The sequence below is a fragment of the Chlamydotis macqueenii genome, chromosome 2, assembly GCF_036417535.1.
Source record: "Chlamydotis macqueenii isolate bChlMac1 chromosome 2, bChlMac1.mat, whole genome shotgun sequence".
In the NCBI taxonomy this organism is placed as follows: domain Eukaryota; kingdom Metazoa; phylum Chordata; class Aves; order Otidiformes; family Otididae; genus Chlamydotis; species Chlamydotis macqueenii.
The window spans coordinates 21270421-21290434 of record NC_141557.1 but is presented as its reverse complement, the minus strand read 5'-3'; the positions used below and the strand labels follow the sequence as shown (position 1 = coordinate 21290434).

General features: G+C 36.9%; 1 protein-coding gene across 2 annotated transcripts in view; it reads left to right on the top strand.

Annotated features, from left to right (window-relative positions):
• Window positions 1-20014, top strand: part of LOC104481003 (mannose receptor C-type 1) — a 58848-nt gene that overhangs the window by 22312 nt on the left and 16522 nt on the right. For both annotated transcript variants that reach the window (XM_086742203.1, XM_010122083.2), the window contains exons 7-20: window positions 1676-1858; window positions 5660-5817; window positions 8535-8648; window positions 9994-10109; window positions 11185-11333; window positions 12294-12493; window positions 12989-13113; window positions 14273-14360; window positions 15019-15163; window positions 16736-16777; window positions 16897-17060; window positions 17502-17569; window positions 18952-19052; window positions 19571-19713. In XM_086742203.1, the coding sequence (XP_086598329.1) occupies window positions 1676-1858; window positions 5660-5817; window positions 8535-8648; window positions 9994-10109; window positions 11185-11333; window positions 12294-12493; window positions 12989-13113; window positions 14273-14360; window positions 15019-15163; window positions 16736-16777; window positions 16897-17060; window positions 17502-17569; window positions 18952-19052; window positions 19571-19713 (1796 nt within the window). The remainder of the gene's footprint in view (window positions 1-1675; window positions 1859-5659; window positions 5818-8534; window positions 8649-9993; window positions 10110-11184; window positions 11334-12293; window positions 12494-12988; window positions 13114-14272; window positions 14361-15018; window positions 15164-16735; window positions 16778-16896; window positions 17061-17501; window positions 17570-18951; window positions 19053-19570; window positions 19714-20014) is intronic.

Sequence of the window (20014 nt, the reverse complement as noted above, 5' to 3'; positions counted from 1 at the left end):
GTTGTCTTCTCTGCTGGCTCGTCTTTTGACACATGGGGATGGCCTGCTCCTGCGGCTTTAAGATTTCCTTCTTGAAGAATGTCCAGCCTTCCTGGACTCCTTTGCTCTTCAGGACTGTCTGTCCCTGACAGTGACTCTGTCAACCAATCTCCTAAAGAGGCCAAAGTCTGCCCTCCTGGAGTCCAAGGTGACAGTTCTGCTGACCCCTCTCCTTCTCCAGGAGTTGAAAACTATCATTTTGTGATTGCTATGCCCAAGATGGCCTCCAACCACTCTGACTGTTATAGCAAAGCACTGTAAAATGCATATGCTTAGAGCCGAGACCTGATATAGGGCAAATTAGGCAGCTGTCTGAAGCATCAGAGTAACCTCTAGAACAGCATTTGCCATTTCTGTCCTGTCTTGTTTCTCCCAGGACGACCACATACATTCAGTTTGTTTTTCCAGAGTTCCCTCACTCTCTATTCCAGTTCTTCCTCTCCTGTGGCAGGATTGTCAGGCCTCTGACTAAGTACTGAGCCCTTTGTCCTGGGTGAGAAAGTTGAGTTTTACTGAAACTTGGTGAGAACATGCTAGCACTTTTTTTTGAGGCAGGTCTGCAAACAGCAGACTATGTTTATAGCTGTGCTAGAAATCTGTGTTGTGACACTAAGTGCCTACTGATCATCAGCATATTCCAGTTGAAACAGCATATGCGCTTGCAGCCTGGACCTGACTGGTCATGGCTTTGGATGCCAATTTAAATATTTCCATGGAATATACCCCACAGTCGTACACTCATGCACAAACACATTGCATCTACTTCCCTGACATACACAAGTTTTCTTGCCAACAGAATTTCTGCAAACCTGCTGTCCTTGTTCTACTCTATATATTGATGTTTGCTAAACCCATCTGCTGATTATAAATAAAGTGGTGCAAGAATTAGAATTTGTTTCTACAACAGCAATACTCTGTTTATTATATGTTTGAATGGCATTTCTTCCAAGGCTGAATTGTTTGCTGAACAGCGATGTGGTTGTTGGCAGTACTCTGGTACTGTTCTGTTGAATTTTAAAAAGCAAGTTTTAAGCATAAATCATTTACTTCGACAGCATAATTTTCTCAATGAAGGGTTTTTTTTTAATTCCTAAAAGCAATATTCTTATTTGAGTTCTCTTGTAATCCTGTAGAATCAGTTATTTTTTCTTTGCTAGTCTAGCAAATGGGACTGATCCATAAAATGCCTAAGATCTGGGGAAAAATTAGCCTCATAAATGTTTTGTAAGCCCAGGTTCTTAACATATAGCTATGCAGCATGGAGGAGGAAGAGGAATGCTGATATGAGTGTAGAAAAATGATAAAGCACAGTTCTGCAGACCTTACCTTTTATTATGTATGCATGTATGTATGCATATAAAAGTCAAACCTGTGTTATACGGTAATTTTTAAATCTATCTTTTCACAATATGCAAGCACCTATTTGCAACTGTGGTGTTCTCTAAGAAAAATCTGGAAATTTCAACTTCTAGTCATGCATGCAGATCTGTATCCCTGTACATATTTTTCAACTCTGCTGTTCTTCATGAAGAAAATATTTAATTAATTTGTCTGTTAAGTCTTTCTTTATGTGATTTTTAGTCTTTAATTAAGAATAGAGTTCTGAAACTCTTTGTGGTAATTTTTTTCTTTTCAGAGACTAATGTGCCTATTAGATGTCCTGATCAATGGGTGTCATATGCTGGTCACTGTTACATAATTCACAGGGACCCCAAAATATGGAAAGATGCCTTAACATCTTGCAGGAAAGAGGATGGGGATCTGGCGAGCATCCATAATGTTGAAGAGTATAGCTTTGTTATTTCTCAGCTTGGGTACCGTGAGTATTTTTTTACAATAACATATATATATATTTATACTAAGAAAATAAGGAGTTGTGAATATGTCTTACCTATTAATAAAAGCAGGAGACTGTTTAAAAAAAGTAATTGTCCTGATCACAGGGTGCAGAAAGAGTTAAATTTTAAATTTAAATAATCTTTGGAATAAGAAAACCCACAATAAAAGCATGAAAAACAAACAGACTACCATCACAGAAAGCTGTGGTCAACCCCAAACTCCTATTTCTTCTACCTCCTTGTATAAAGATTAAAACAATTTTCAACCTTTTCAGAAGCTGGAAGGTTTTTACTATTGATCTGCAAAACAGATAAGGGCAAGCAAAGTCTCTAGGTGAAAGACAGTTTGGGAAGATCTGGGTTCTACTACCAGCACTGCCATGTCCTTATTTTTCAAGTCATGCTGCTTGTGTTATTTTTCTGAAAAAGCAGAGTGTGTGGCTTCAGATGTGTCCCAAATTAAATACTTAGGTGCTCGTGTTCTGAGCACACACTCAAGTTGGTGCAAGGCAATTTAGGCTACAGATGCTGTGTGTTCATTAGGGAATATGCACCATGCTGACGCTGAGGCAATTTTGTGGTTGCTATTGCTTTACATGAACCTGATTTTGCCTGTAGGATCAGTTTCTGCTCTTTGATGGGAGGAGCATGTTCACACCTATGAATGCTTCTTCGCAGTAACTGATCCTGTGTGTACTTTTAGTGCCAGGTAAGTGTGGATTGGTTATCCTTCACTGAAAATGCAGTAAGCTGCTTTGAGCTGCAGTGCAACAGCAGTCTTGGAGTGGCAATCATAAAATAGCTGATATACTTTAGTTTTGTATCCTAGCCAACTCCATGGCAGCTTGTGCTTGTCCTCGCGTTCCTGAAAGAGTGGTTTGTTGTTCTTCTATGAACAGTATGAAACTTTTACTCTTTCAAGGGAGATATTAGGAAAGATGGGACCTCTTTATGAAACATTAGGACATTTGAAAGAAGTTAGGCTCTAAAGGAAATTAGTTGTATTTTCACCTTACTCTTGGTAAGTAGATTATTTCATAGTTTAAAGCCTTCTCCAAAGACCTTTCCTGAACTGACAGCACTCCACTGTTTTTGTAAAAGTGAATGTTTCTGAGAGGCTAATAGACCTGAAGGAAACCAGGCATCTCACGTATGTCACACTCATTGCAACAAACTATTTTGAAAACATTCTTTTCAGAGGAATAAAATTGGAACAACTAAGGAAGCCTTTTAAGGCAGTTTCTGACAGTATCAGGTTACCCTTGTTCACCACTGAGATGAAAACACCATGTATTACAGTGCCTAGAAAATCTTGTTTGCATCAGAACTCTGCTGAAGTAAGTGCTGTACAGAAAGAACGAAAGTCTGTCTTTATGCCAAACAATTCACAGTCCCATGATAAAACAAAAGAAGATGGGATACAATGAGAAGAGTATTGTCATAGTAGCTGTGCTTTCGTTGGCATCACCTGGAAAGGAGAACTTTAGAGAGGAACATGAAGAGGAGTAAAGGAGTGCAGTTTGGGTGTTTACAGAGAAGTCCAGCATGTGATATGGCACAAACATGGCCCAGTGCACGTCTGAGGGAGTGGGAAACAGCTTATTTACAAGTGGCTGGGGAAAAAAAAATCTTGGTATTTAGTCACCCAGCTTTAGAGGTGATTGCAAAACTCTGTGACAGCATTTCTTCTTCAGAGGAGAAAATGTTATGTAGGAAGAGGCTCCATAGAGTCAGGAATTGCTCTTGGCCATTTCTGATTTGCATGGCTTATTTAGATGACTTTGATGTAATAATTTTCTTGAGTAATGCTCTTTATTGTTTGTATTACCTTGGTGTGAGCCCACCAGAGTAGGAGCTCTGGCCATGGATGAGGCCTCTCCTGTGCTAGGTGCTCAATAAACACAGATAGGTTTTAATGGATAACTAAATAAAGAAATTAGAGAGCATGGATGGCTGTAGCTAAGGAGGGAACGACAGCATGATGAGCCGTGGAACTGAAACAGGTTTCAGTTTTGGTAGCAGAAGAGAGTTTATTGTGATGTTATGTTGGGGGACTTTTGAACAAGAAAAGCAGTCTGGAAGAAGATGTAAAGATCCGTGTTTGAAAAGGGAGCCTGATGTCCTGTGAATCTGAGCCCTTCCTATTGGAGGAGAGATGTAAGGACAGTATGAATGAGCTATGAGGGCTGATCATACTTAGGTATAATATAGATGGGAGAGACAAGGGAGGGAAAGAGAAAGGAGAGAGAGTTGATTCCATTAAAGTTACAAGCTCAGAGGGTGATTTTTGCAGCAGTTTGATTGGTCAAAATGGGAAGCCTCCATCTTCCTGTAACTAGCAGATGGGAGAAATGTCACATGAGAGTTTTAAGTTGTGGGGTATCTAGGAAATCCTACACCTGAAATGTGTTAATCAGAAAGGATTGCCTTGGGGGCGATGACTTTTAACTGTTTTACAGGCACTTCTGTTGCTAGTGACAGCAGCAACAGAAAAGAAACAGTTCCAGTTCCATTGAGCTGATGTCTTTTTGGGTGTTCTCACAATCCCATTTTTAGTTTGCATGGGTGATTTTATTGTCAGATTGACTGTGGTCAGTCTGGATAGAGGGTGTTAGAGGAAGACTCATGGAAGAAGGCAGAAAATATGGTAACAAACTGAACAGGAAAAACCTTTGAGTGCTGTAGATGGGTTGTAGAAATGCAAGGTCATAAGTGGTGGAAAAAAACTGTTAAAAAGTAGTCTCCCTATCATTGATGACAAATACTCCTAATGAGTAAGTTCTAGCGACCAAGTAGTTCATACTCTGCTTGGAAAGACTGCGATCTGAGGAAAGGGCTATTCATGTGGTTGGTCAGGGAGATCTGAATCATAGTGCTGTGGACAAAAGGAAACACCTGCTGCCTTTAGCACAGGCTGCATGACAGACTATAAATAAATGATTAAATAGCAATTTAAAAATGCCAGTTGCACTGAACAAAATAATAAAATCAGGTCTAGAGAGGAATATCCTTTGATTATGATGGAGTTCAGGCTGGTTATAAATGCCCAAATTTTTAATCCTCCTTATCAAGTAGTTTATTCATAACAAAACTAGATATGAACATTGTAGTAGCAATGTGTTAGAGTGGAGGATTTTAAGCACAGACAAGCAAACTTCTAAGAAACAGCTGCTGTAAAGTGACATACTTGATGAGTCCTGCACTTTCCTTCCAGCCAAAAACCAGCAGTTAACTCCATTAACTGTAGACTGAAAAAATCCAACAACTACATACATTTCGTTATGCTCTGAAATGAAATAAAATGTAGGAACACATGTAATGGTAGAACTTTCAAGTACTCTGGTTGTCAGCTCTAAAAGACAACACCGGGTATCTGAGTATTAGAAAAGAGGGCACTTCTTTCTCCACTATATTAAAGATAGGAGGAAAAGGGGAGGTAGCATTTTATTTAGATTATTATTTATATCTTGTTACAAGAGTTTTGAGCTGGAAAAAAAGAATAAGCCTAGCTGCGTTGCAACATAATTCAGCAAAGAGAGTATTTTGGCTGTTTTATACAAAGTTAAACAGTCTTATAGTATTGCCACCACAGTGAGTGGCCTTTCCTGACAACTGGAGTGGGTAAATGAGGAAAAGTCTGCCCTCTTTGTGGAGCAGGGACCCTTAATTTCCTGTGATTGCCTTTTAAACTTCCTGAGTATAAATTATTTTCTGTTCCATGAAGAAAAAAGTTCACATCATATAAAAGGACTGTTTTCAACCTTGTTAATCGTATGTTTTAGAGCCAGCTGATGAGCTGTGGATTGGGTTGAATGACCTCAAGGTTCAGATGTATTTTGAATGGAGCGATGGGACACCTGTCACCTACACCAAGTGGCTTCGTGGAGAACCCACTCATGCAAACAACAGGCAAGAGGACTGTGTTGTTATGAAGGGAAAGGTAAAGTCATGTAGTTATAGACTTAATTGTCTTGTAATTTCATTTATCATTTGGACTTTTTTCTGTTCAGGAGCACAAAAGTAGGGGTTGTTACTGTTTGATACAGCCTATTTCAGAGTCTTGTAGGTGTTAATTCTTGAGGAAGTATCTCTGTTCAAATTGCCAGAAAGTGGTTTTTTTTTTTTTTGGTCTTCCCTGAGAAGCAGGCAAGTGGTAGCTTTCCTTGAAGGCAACTGCCCCCCGAGATCCATATTTCTGGATTTCAGATTGTGCATGTGGGCTTTTTGGAAGAAACTTTTACTTAAACTGTGAAGCACGTGAACACATACATGCTTTTCCTCAGGAAGCTACAAAGACATTGTGGATATGTTTTGATTTTTTCAGCTTTGGCTGAATATGGGATATACACCTACTTAATACTGTCTTTAGAAGAAAATAGAAACCTTCATTTTCTTTTTCTAGGCAAAGTTATAAATCTCGAGTCTAGGTGGATTAGGTGTTTTGCTTGTATTGGCACTGCATGTGAAGAGCCATGAGAAAAGCAGTTAGCAATGGCATTAGTGGAAGCCTGTACTGAGTGTACCTCCCATGAAAAGGCTGATTTGAAAAGGCTGCCTTTAATGATTGATGACCTAGGTGTACTACAGGAACTGAGATAATACCTGGTATAAAAGTCAGTCTTTGATGTTGCAAAATGGTATTTTTCCTCTTTGTGCTAATTAAAAATATTAAACTTACCACCTCCTTCAGGGTTTACCTGTTTTATCAGGAGGTATTTACCGATACCAAAGGCATTTTCTTATTTTGCAAAATTAAAACTTGAGGCTTGGACTTTTGGTGAGTGCACTTATAAACTGAAGAGGAGAACTAAACATTTTTTCACATTTTGAAAGGATAGCTGTTGACATATGCTATACTTGAGTTTTCTACCATTCTTTTTGATGGGAAGACTTTTACGTTCTATACCAAGTAGTAATTCAGACTAGTAAATGTTTCTTTCAAGGCTAAATTTTAAGGGCTTGATAGTTACATCAGACCAGGTTTTTCCCTTGGTTCACAAGTCAGTAATTTCTAGTATGAGAGTTATAGATTTAAAAAAACACAACACATTTTAGTTATATATGTACTTTTCATATATATGACTTTTGTGTGGAAAGATAGTTTTATTGTGGGTTCTTCTGAACTCTTCAAAAAATACATATCTATTAAGTAGTTGATCTTAGTAGGAGAAGTAACTTCAGATTCCATGGAAGTTGCACTAGTCCAGTATCTCTTGGGATCAGCCGTTAACTGACCAAACAAAGCATAATTATAAGTTGAATTTCCCTGGGTTTTTTTTTGTTAAGGTTTGTCTACCTAAGTATCTGTATGGTTCCATTGCTGATTATTTTGGGTTGCTCATTTCTTAGCTGAAGTAATCTGAACCTGTCATTTATTTTTATGAAACAAGACCTGCCCCTGTCTATGACACCACCTTCTATTCAAAGGAAGTGTTTGGGTTTAGTTAACGAGGAAGTAGGAGAACAGAGAGATATTTGCAAAAGGCAGCTCGTATGACATGGCAAGAAGTCTCTAGAAATTACTGCATGAATTTCCCACTGAGGACACATTTGTGGGAAGACAGCAAAGGATCTTCCTGCAGCTAGTGAGCCAGAGCTTCAGAGTTTTCCTGTGTTGAAGAAGTCTAAAGGTTGTAAATGTTGTGCTGATTTCTTACAAGCTGAGAAAGTCAGAGTTTTGGGTGGTTACTTGAAATGCCTACCAGCCTACTGAGATTGAGAAAGAAATGGTAGGAGATGGTGAGACAGCCACCAATGGACTTGCCTTGTGGTCCACATAGGACAGAGAAGACACAAGCATCAGCTCAGCATGGTAGGGTTCTTAATTGTCGTAGGCAGTAGTGTTGAGCTTTGGGAGAGTTTTTGCTGGCAGTGAGGTTTGTTGAGGCTCTTGAGGACTTTGCATATTGTGGCAGAAGGGCCTGTGTATTACCATGGTGATTATTTTACACTTCTGGGGGGTGGGGAAGAAAAAAAAAAAAGGACAAAAAAGAGAAAGAAATTGCCACCAGCCACTATGATTTTACTTCTACAAATTGGAATCTTCAAGGCATAGGTGAGAGAGTGCTTTGCACAGGGGTTTTCTCTTCCTCTCACAATACCTTAGTTCATCTGTTGAACCAAAATGCATGTAAAATATAGGGGGAACATGGTGTGAGGGTCCTCATTTTCAGTATGGCTCCCACTGAATGTCATTTTTTCTTCTGAGAATCTGTAGTATGAGGAGTAACAATGTTATTCTCACTTTGATAAGGAACTTTTTTGCATCTTCAAAATTTTATATAAGTATTGACTAAGGAATGTAGGCTTCTGGTTTTTTTTTCTGTTGCAACTGGATTTCTGCAAGGAGAGATGGCATCTCCCTTTTCTCCTGCATGCTTATTAGATCAGTAGTCTTTGTAAAGATTTTGTATTGCTGTTACCTCCAAGGATTCACTTTCCAGAAGGGTAGATCATCAAAGAAAGTGTAAGTCAGTCTTGCATCAGCCCCAGTAGAAGTGAGATTGGAATAAGGTTGGAATTAAGGACTGAACTTAGATGTAGATTTTGCTTCTTTTAAAGCTAGCAAAAAAAAAAGAATTAAATACTTAAAAGCATAAAGCATCTGTTTTGAAGACAAAATCCCACTTGACTGTGATGTTCTATTCTTATGTTCAGGATGGATATTGGGCAGACCATTCTTGTGAAAAGAAAATTGGCTACATCTGTAAAAGGAAACCCATGTCAGAAGCTCCTGCAGAAGAGGAAACTATTGACATGGGCTGCCAGAGAGTAAGTGAGGAAAAAGCAATCTGATCTGAATAGGCTGCTAGGAATGATTCAAAGGAGAAAATGCCACCTAGGTGACAGACAAAACAGGAAAAATGGGTTCTGTGTTGTCATCATCAGAACAGCTGGCCTACTCATTTCTATGGGAGATGGGATAGGTGATACATATGAATAAATCCAGGCTCTGACTGTCATTTAACTCTTGATGCTGGCTTTCTTTTTCCAGAACTTAAACAAAAACTCAACCTGTGATCCCTACAGCAGGCCATTTTTCCTTGATTGGCATTCAAGCCTTCCTAAGGAATTTGCCTGTACCAGCAGTTGCTCTTCAGCTCTGCCTACAATTTTCTTCAAAATTATTCACAACAGGAAGGGTGTGCTTGTCTATGTACTATTCTCAAGGCTTTGCTGTGGTCTCTGGCAGTGCTCTCTACTTTGAAAAATTTGTTATGAGTGTCTGAGCAACATGAATCCATTGTGCTCCTTCTGAACTGCCAGTGAATCTGTTGTTTATTTGGTAATGCTTGCCTTCTGGTAACATAACACTCAGTAATTCCAGAAAACCTACTGTAATTTGTTATGTCATAGGGAATCTTACTAGGTCTTTGTCTTCCATGAAGAAATTGCCTTTTCTCCCAAGTCTGCTTTACACAGCTGCAGAGCAAGTCTTTGATGTTTGTTCCCGGTATTTGCAAAAGAGTACCTGGGAACCTTACAAATATTCAACTGATGGGGAAGATAAAGGGATCCTAATGCTTATGGATGTTATCCTTGCTTAGAGAACTAAGTGCATGCTCCTAGAAAAAAGTCTCTCATAGGTGAGACATTGAAAACCATCAGAAGAAAATTTGTGTGAATCGTGGCTTGTCACAGCAAACTCTTCCTCTGTAAGCATATTCCTGAGTTAATGACGTTTGAATGAAAAAACATTAGAAGAGTGTTAATGTTAGTTAATAATAAACAAACTTGTTTGAGATAGTATTCCCTTTCTGAAAAGCCAAGATGAAATTTGCTTCTCAAGACCATTCTCTTGACTGCAGAATGCCTGTGTGCTAGTTATAATCCTACGCTGAGCACTAAAGGTGCACAGCAAAGCCTCTCACACTTTTGTAAATGGAATGCACTGATTAAAAATTCATTATATGTGAAAAATTGTTTTATGACACAAAATTTTAAAAAGCTTTGATGCTGCTTGTGTCTAATTTGGATTTTTCAGTTTGCTTCTTCCTTTGTCTAATGTTTAGCTGACAGTGGTATAAATCAGTTTTGGTTTGTTTTTTGTTGATTTTTTTTAAAAACAAGTTTAGAAAAGCTGCAACACATGATCACTTAATGTTTATTTTGACAGGGTTGGAAAAGACATGGTTTTTATTGTTACTTCATTGGAAATACATTTGTATCATTTTATCAAGCAAATCAAACCTGTGGAAGGCATCAGGCCTTTTTAGCCACTATTGAAGACAGGTATGTAAAAGTCTACTTGCATGAGGTGATCACATGAGGATTTAACATCTAGCGTCATCTGAATATCCAAATAAAGACTCTAATCTGGACAAAATCTTGCTTGAGGGGACAGCTATCTGTAGATACAGAACTTCTCACAGTTTTTGCCTGTATGTTCAAATCCAAGAATTCAGTTTATAGTAAAAATAGGTGATGGCTGTGAAATCAGTATTGATATAGATGGTTATGTCAAGGAAAAAAAAGAGAATTATGTTTTCTATTTCCTTGATTGTAGTGGCTTGAGGGATAGGTTTTACTTGAGTGAGGGATGCAGAATCCGATTTTGATTATTATATGAAAAGATATGGCTCTGAATTCCTTTCAAAAGGTAGTTCAAATGAGCAAGAGGATATAATTTTCCTCTATCTGGTCTTCTCAAAATTGAGCTACTTTTAAAAAAATTAAATAAGAACTTAAATTATGACAGAAGTGCTTGGTACCTGAAAATCCAACTTTCCATTTTCCATTTTTTTTTTATTTCTTAAGAGTTGTTTGTTTAAACACCATAATGAGCTATGAGAGGCTTTACCTTTACATAGGTTTCTTTAGCAAACATAACTTTTCTTACATGATCATTGGATCAAATTTGTAGTGTTCCTTAGTTTGATAATTTAGCATCACACTACTCTAGCCTCTGCTTTTGTATATTTCTTCAATAATGCTGAGGTTCCTTTTCCAGCTTTGGATTTGCCTGAAACAAGAAGTCATTAAAACACAAGGGTACTAGAAACTCAAAAAATAGAGTGGTATAACACATAAGTCATGTCAGGTTTCTTCTTTCCTATCAATTTCATGTCAGTCCATGATTATGTCACTTTCTTTATTGGACATCCAAAGAGAAGGCAGAATACTCTGGTATTGAAACTTACAAAATATCTACTCTGTAATGTTTTTTTATGTGCTTTGTTCAGGTAAATCCATCCAAACTATGCTTTCAAGAAGATACAGTGGTAATTCCGAGAAAATAACAAGCCTTTTACAACTTTAAAAAATAAATTTAACAGTATTAAATTAACAGTTATGTTCTTTTGAACAGATATGAACAAGCCTATCTGACTAGCCTGATTGGGCTGAGAACAGAACGATACTTTTGGATTGGACTTTCTGATGTAGAAGAAAAGGGAACATTCAAGTGGGCTAATGGTGAATCTGTCTTATTTACACACTGGAATTCTGAAATGCCTGGTAAGTATGGCTCTGTACTGTTTAATGAGTCCAGTGCCCAAAATGTATTGCTCACTACTTGTTTTTTTTTTACTTCGTTCCTTAGCCCTCACTTGATGGTATAATGAATAATTACTCTCAAATGTATCTGACTACTAGGCCTGGATAGCAAGTTAATTTTTTAAAATCATAGTCAAATTAGAGAAGTTTGACAAACTAGCTCTAACTATGTCTTCCATTTTAGGGGAGAATTTGTTGGATCGCAGGTTATGATGTTGCGAGACTCAGACACTGGAGATGATTTGATGTGAGGCACAATTCAGTATCTCAGAAATGGATGAACCACAGATTTTTTTTTTTTTCATTTTTGTTTTTTTTTTTCTTCATGACCCAGAACCGTAGAATCACAGAATGGTTTGAGTTGGAAGGGACATTTAAAGATCGTCTAGTGTCCCCCCACTACCATAAGAAGGAACATCTTGCACTAGATCAGATGGCTTAAAGCCTCGTTCAGCCTGACCTTGAACATTTCCAATGATGAGGCATCCACCACTTCTCTGGGGCACCTGTTCCAGTGTTTCACCACCCTCACTGCAAAAAAAAAGTCTTCCTTATGTCTAATCTAAACCTACTCTCTTTCGTTTTAAAACCATTACTCCTTGTCCTGTCACTACAGGCCCTGGTAAAAAGTGTCTTTCACTCTTTCTTACAAGCCCCCTCTATATGTTGAAAGGCTGTGATAAGGTCTCCCTGGAGCCTTCTCTTCTCCAGGCTGAACAACCTCAACCCTCTCAGCTTTTCTTCACAGGGGAGGTGCTCCAGCCCTCTGATGATTTTCATGGCCCTCCTCTGGACCCACTCTGACACTTGAAACATTTTTGACTGTCTACAAAGACTTAATGTCCATCAGGATAGAATATGAAGTTTTTAAAATTTTCATGATCCCCTAACTGTTGCTTTTGTACATCTGTTTACAATCAGGAAGAAAGCCAGGCTGCGTTGCCATGAGGACTGGAATTGCAGGTGGATTATGGGATGTAATAAAATGTGAAGAAAAGGCAAAGTTCCTGTGCAAAATGTGGGCAGAGGGAGTGACACCTCCACCTGTTCCTACCACAACTCCCATTCCCCAGTGTCCAGAAGGTTGGGACTCAAACAATCGTATTAGCTTCTGTTTCAAAGTGAGTATGTTGCTTATTTCTGCATTAAGGTAGCTTCTGTTTGCCGAACATGCATGCAATAAAAACTGGTATACATAAGTCTTACTGTTTCAGAATAATTTTTACAGATTATATGTAGATGTCTTGTTCCCTTCTATTGAAATGCTTATGGTTTTGTTTAGTCTGTTAAAGTCTTATCCTCAGGTCTGATCTTCCGATCTTAATTTCTCATTCTTTCATGACTGAATTTCCTATTCTTTTAAGATTAAAAGTGCCTTTCTCCTAGTTGTTGTCTTGCAACAGATACTCCTGACAGCAATGCAGTTTGCTAGCTTGGCTTAAAGACTCTCATACTACGCCTGTGTTTCACAGAGGTGAACACTAATAAATCTTATATTCAACGTTTCTGTAATCCCCACAGAACAAGTGTAAATGGATCGGTTTTGGGTACCTGATATTTCTTGATCTTGTGATCTATATGGTCTATTTTGTCTGATTGCAAAATGCTTTCTTTAGCCTTTTTCAAGAGGAGAGCAAAAGAAAACATGGCTTGAATCTCAAGAGTTTTGTCGAGGTGTAGGAGGAGATCTGGCCTCCATTAGTGGTAAAGAAGACCAGTATGTGATTCGGCAATCTATTGCGTGAGTATCTGTGGTGTGATCATGCATCCGCCTTTTGATCTTTCTGAAATATTTTATTTTTGGTGTATGTTTTTACTTCAGTATAAGCCAGTCTGGATTAATTATCAAACACCTAGCAAAAAAGCAGAGCTGATGAAGTAGCAGAAGTTGTATGACTAGTGGCAATCATCCCAGAAGCAAATGGTAAAATGAGATTAGCAAGATATCTAGTTGAAGCAACGTTCATAATCTGATGTAAAAATATTTACTCTGGATTTGGGTATATTATAAAATTGCCACAGGTGCCATTTGTTTTCACATAAGAAAGTGTACAAATAGGGTAGCAGTCATGATATAAATCTGTTCAATAGTTTGTAATTTTTATGACCATTGTTATGAAATAATCAGAAAGCAGAAACAACTTCAGATTAATTTTTTCCTACACAGGGAATATAAATAAGGTTAGTGGGTCCCTGAACTGTGAAAAGCAGATGTGAGATTTCAGAACGAGATCAAATACTCTTAAAAAAGTAACACTTGCAATATGACCTGAATAGATTGGGCTTAATAAACTTGTACATCCTTCCCTAACTAGGAAGCAAGACTGAAACAAGGCAGCCTTGCAAAATGCTACAACCGTACTAGAATCCCAGCTGTGTACTCGTAGTAAGGAAGAAGTCTCAGATGCTACATTACCACAAATGGACTCAATAAATTCAGTGAAATCACTAAAGTCTGTCTACTTGCAGCCAATAATTAACTTAAGGTGCTATTTTAAAAATGTGATTTAACTACAGCAAGTAACTTTGTGTTTGGAAACTGTGAGTGCCTTTACAGAGAAAATGGAGGGTTGATCAGTGGAGCAAGAGTAGCTATTGAGTCATTATACAAAAGCATTAAGCCACCTTATTTTCAGGAGTTGGATTGGATCTGGACATTTTCTTGGTCAGTATTTCAATCTGTCTGAGTTAATGTGTAGTGATAACAGGTAGAAGTGGTTGCATTTTAATTAATTTCCACCCTGGTTGTTATTGTTTCTAACAACTTTAAGTGTTAGAGAAGCTTATTAATTGTTGTGAATGATAGATTATTAAAACTATTTTAATGCCCTTATTAGTTTTGGTTTTATGTTTAAAATTCTTATAAATGAGACATTTATTATTTTTGGGGTTTTTTTTAGGAACAATGGCTTTTACCACCAGCATTTCTGGATAGGCTTATATTACTTGAATCCTGATGATGGCTTTGTTTGGAGTGATGGATCTCCAGTGAGTTATTTAATTTTCCACAGCTGTTATTTTTAATTCCCTGTGCTTCTCAAGTATGTGTGGTGTATGTGTTTCTGTACAGTTTTAGGTTTAATTATAACCCTGTACTGTTTCATGCTCTCTTTAGGAAAGCTTTTGAAGAGCAATTTCATGGATTCATTTTCTTGGCTAAAATATACTGATTTTTAATAAGAAAATGTGCATTGAATCAACAAGAAAATTAAATTAATGTCGACTAAAAGGATGTTCTTATAAATGCAACGATTTTTTTTGAGTAAAACAGTCTGTCTTTAGTATTGAGAAACAACATTTTTGTTTTGTCTCAATAATGTCCTACTGCTTTACTCATACTGAATATTTACTTAATATCAACATGTAGCATGCTCCATCATTGTTATTAGATGAATTTTACAGAATTTAGATCCTAATAAAAGCATGAGTATTCTTCCAAGTGTGATGGGAAACAATGTTTATCTAAGTTGCAATCCAGTTGCAATCTGAAGAAAAAGTTTGGAATATCAGCATTTGCATGGGGAGATTCTGATTTCATTTTATCTGTTTTTCAGCTGAGAGTAGGAACAAGTTTTAAGTCTGTGGTTTGATGTTGTCTCCTCCCCCTCTCCATAATCAAATCTACACAAAACCTTTTCTGTCATAGGTGAGGTATGAAAACTGGGGTTTTGGAGAACCCAATAATTATCAAGGAATTGAACTTTGTGCAGAGATCAGTGGCGACTCCAGCATGCTTTGGAATGACAGGCACTGTGATTATCTGTATGGATGGATTTGCCAGATAAGAAAAGGTATAGCTTACTTCTGTGTACTAGTATAGTAAGAAAAGATTCTCTATTGATTTTTTTCCTTAACTTTAAGAAATAAAAAAATTCCAAACCTCTTTATCAAAATGATTCCCTGTGGAATGTGAAGTATCAAAGTAGCATAAGGATGTCCATGTCTTGAGTTAATTTAAAGATATAGAACCTTTGGTGCCCTGCTGGGACTTCTCACTGATCTTTCTCTATGATTTCAGAAGGGGAACTGTGATACTTGAAAAATAGGAAATGTAACTTCGAATATTCACATTCACTTTTGACTTTTCATTCATACCTTCTCCAACAAATCCTATTTTGGAATTTTTTCTCTGAGTTGAGTTTCAAGGTATTAGAAAATAGTTAGCAAATCAGTTCACACAATTTAATTTTTCTGTGTGAAAATGCCCTCCTTTATTTGGCTCAGGTGCTTTTTTGTCAACTAATTGAATCTGTAGTTGCAAGATGGAGCCTTATTTTGAGATACTTTATTTTGCTTTGACTGGGTTTTGTATTAATATGTTGGCTTCTTGCTAAGTTCTCTTGAAATTTGAGTTTGGATGTTTTTTATTTTCTGAAGACATCAAGACAAAATTTATAATTTAGGGAAATCTTAAGTTCCACAAACATTGCATCTATATAAGTTTCAGTATTTTAGAAAGTGCTCATTTAAGCATTTTACCCCATTCTTATACTAGGAGGAGGGGGAGCAAAATCAAAATGCTCTATTAGGTTATTGACAATAAAGTACCAACTGTGCTTCATATTAGTAAAATAATTTTGTAGGCAGAGAATTTTTTATTAAATGCCAGTATCTGTGAGATGAAATGTGTTTTCGCACAAAATAAATTGGTAAACCTATAAAGACAGAGATCTCGTATATTAGAAATTGTTTTCCTGAGATGCTAAAGATGCCATCTAGGATGCCATCTCTGTGATGCCATAGCAAGAACAAACAGGGGAATTCTTTAGCCTGAAGTCTTCTTTTCAGAAAGGACCAGTTAATTTCTTGGTATCTTTTACAATGAGATTTTTTCTAGGGAAATGTTTAAGATCCAGATAGAAATTCTTAACCAGAGACAGATTGAAAGAACTTCACTCTGTAGTATCTGGGGCACCACAGAAGAAGATAACTCAGCCTTTATTCCTACTGCCTCTGATTTAAGGTGGAGTTAATGTATAAATGACCTCAGGAAAGGAGGGAGAGAGAGAGAGATACAGAACTGTCTTAACAGAGTTAATGCTTTGAGATGTAAGTTTTTATGCACCCAGTGAATACCAGAAGTAATTACTTAATTCAGGTAAATTTCAAGGTATTTTGTAATACCTTGCACATTAGGAATAGCTTATATGTAGAGCCTCATGGAACAAGAATATGTATTTGAAATTGAGTAGTGTACCAACAGTAAGAGATTTAGCCAGTTTAGTTCCTTCTAGTTTTTGGTGTTAAATCCATTGCTAACCATAAAATTAAATGACAATAGAAAAACATGCCTATCAATCATAGTAAATATTTTTTCTTACAGCAGAAAGTGTGCAATCATAATATTTTATTTTTTCTTACAGGGGCAAGTGTAAAGCCTGAACCAACAGAATCTCCTGTACCCAGTAAGTGTTATTGCTATTACTGTTTGTATATGTATGTGTCTAAAAGCATTTTTATTTTTACTAATGAGAATGTGTTGTATCTCAAGAACAATATAGTTAGCTTACCATTTATCTTGCAGAATACCAGACTACTGAGGATGGGTGGATTATACGTGAAGACAAACAATATTATTTCAGCACAGAGAGTGTTCCTATGGAAAAAGGTCGGGAGTTCTGCAAAAGGAACTTTGGAGACCTTGCTACCATTGAAAGTGAAAGTGAAAGAAAGTTCCTCTGGCGATATGTAAGAAAAATCATTAATACTATGGAATAAATCATCCAAAGCAACTGAGCATGGGCACTAATCCTTTTTGCCCTGATGTTCTTCTTACAAGCTTTATGATAGGGAAATTACAGTAGCATTAAGCCAGATTAGTATGAAGAACACATTCAAGTCTTTTTTTTAGATTATTTCATAGCTGAGACAAGGACAATTTGGGTTTGGTATTTGATATTGAAATAAGCACAGTAAGCATTAAATGGATCATTAACTGCTTTTCCTATTCAGTGTGACAGTTACTCCACATTTTATCTATCTGCAACTGGTAATGTGCTCAGGTAAATCTTAACGCTTACTTTTTATTGATCTGTGCCTTCATTTTAGCAAGGAGTATGATTATTAACATAACAGATTTCTATGACAAAAAACCAGAACATCTGTACAATTTTAATCTTTACATTCTAGATCTTGAAAAATGGCAAAGAGGATTCATATTTCATTGGTTTACAACTGAGTGTTGACCAACGGACAAGGTAGGCCAACTGGAACCATCAAACTTGCATTGTGCTTTAAAAGAAAAAAATCTACTCAGCAGAGCAAAAATAGTGAAGTACTTGAATGAAATTGTGGCCTGTCAAGGCAATGAGTGTATTTTTCGTCTGAATTCTGTGGATTTTTCATAGTTAGTGTTTTTTGATTATGAAGGTTGAAAAAATGTATTCTGTAATAAATATACCACAATGTGCCATTATATTTAATCTACTTTTTAAAAAAATCTCATTTCTTCTGTTAGGCATTCTCACCCTTCTGTTCTTCAGTATTTGGTTATATCAGGAAAAAAACCTTGATCTGAATTTTGCCCTTAGCTGTTGTCTGCCTTGTCCATACTCCAATAAAATACAGCTAATGCAAGAATTTTTTTAAAAGTATTTCATATTGATAGTGGTGAAAGTTTTCTACGTAGAAGATGAAGTAAATGGAATTTCTCCTTGACACCAGAAGAAGCTAGAGTATTTCCATATACCCTAAAGTTTGACTTGTTCTTTTAAGACTATAAAAGCATTAACTAAGGCCTGGATTCACTTCAGTCTGGGTCTTGATGTGCCTGGATAGATGCCTTGTAGTCCTTGGTTCTCCATATGTTCCTCAGTGACAATGAGGACTTTCCAGAGGATTATTAGGATGTTAGGTGGGCCAGATCACCTTCTGAAAATGAGGTGTCTCTCATTCCGTTGTTTTTGTAGGGACTCTAAGATGAATATACTTTTAAGTGAAGTACCTTGTGTATGTGCCTGAAGGGCGAACCTGAGCACCTCCGTCACTTACAGTCCAATAGGAATATGTCTCCTAAGTGTGTGGTTGCCTGGTTGTGGTTTTGTTATTTATTGTTTAATCTGCATAGATGAACAACTTTTTTGATGTTTGTACTTTACCTTATGGTAAGGCACCTTGTCACAGGAATTTCCTTGTAAGTGGTTTGTCATCCCCTTTTCCTCTGTGTGTGGGGGAAAGATCAAGCATTTTTCCAGTGTTAGAATAAAATACCTTATCTCTGTAATAGACATAGGGAAGGTATGACTTGGGGGTAATAGTGAGCATCTGGGTTCTCTCATGCTGAAACGATGTCTGGCTTTCATGTTGGCTTGAATGATTATTTTGAGTATTGTCCTGTTGGTTGCAAAAGTGTCAGCATATTGCATGAGTGCAGAGTGAACACAGCTTCAGCACATATCCTACGTCTTTGCAGAGGGAGTAAGTTTAGTGGCATTAGCAAAGGGGCAAATTGGTCAAAAAACCTTGTACACCTTAAGCTGTGAATGGCTATGTGAAACATATTGCAGAATTACTTTTTGTAACATGGAAGCAATTCTATTTGTATGTTAAATGAGTGTTTTGTTGGATTTCTTTTCTTAAGCTGGATGGATGGCACCCCAGTGAGTTATTTGGCATGGGCACCACATGAACCTAACTTTGCAAATAATGATGAAAACTGTGTAGTTATGTATAAGAATTTAGGTGAGTTTGTATGTTTGTTACTGAATTTCATTGTTTGTGTGCTTGTGTTACAACTTTTTTTTTCTTCTGAGAGGCACACTTTCCCCCCTTTTTTTTTTATGTTCTTTTGCAAAATCTTATAGAAGTAGACCATAGTATCATATTCAGAACTCAATAGTTTTGTACTCTTGTGTTTACCTTAAGCCTGGCATGGGAAATTTCTGATAGAGGTCTGTGGTTGTGATTGCTATACAACTGTTTTATATTTTTTATTAAAATTGGCCTAATGTGCCACTATAAAACTGATATTTCTAGTACCTGGTTCTACACAGTTTTTAACATTCTGTAATCATAGTGTGTATAAAGTGACATGTTTATCCTAGATGCTGATATAAAATGATAATAAACTGAGAGGATCTGAGGATTTGATCTTATCTTTCAACTTTAAAAGCACTTTGTGTAACAATAAGTGAAACTGATTTCCATTTAACCAGCTCTGGATGTGGTGTCATAAAGTTCCCCACTTATCTTACATTCAGGATTTTGGAATGATATAAACTGTGGTTATCCAAATCCCTACATATGTGAGAGGCACAACAGTTCCATTAATTCAACTGTTCCTCCAACAACATTTTCAACTCCAAGAGGATGTCGTCCAACTTGGCTTTCCTTTCATAATAAGGTACCATAAAAAATACTGCACATGTTGGATATTTGGCAAAGAATTATGTAGAAAACAAGATAATTATTTAATAACATTGTTTATTATTGAAGTAAAATACTTTTTTTTTTTTCAGAGGGCTGGTTGACACTTGCATGCTTTTCTTTTTTTGCTAGTCCACTGTTTTGAAGGAAAGGTGCTTTTTTGGTGCTTGTAATGAAGCGGTAGATGAGCATATTCAGTTGCTGTTGGCGAAAGTCATTCTCTAGTCAACTCATCAAACCTTTTAATATGCATTTCCTGAAGACTTTATACAGAACTC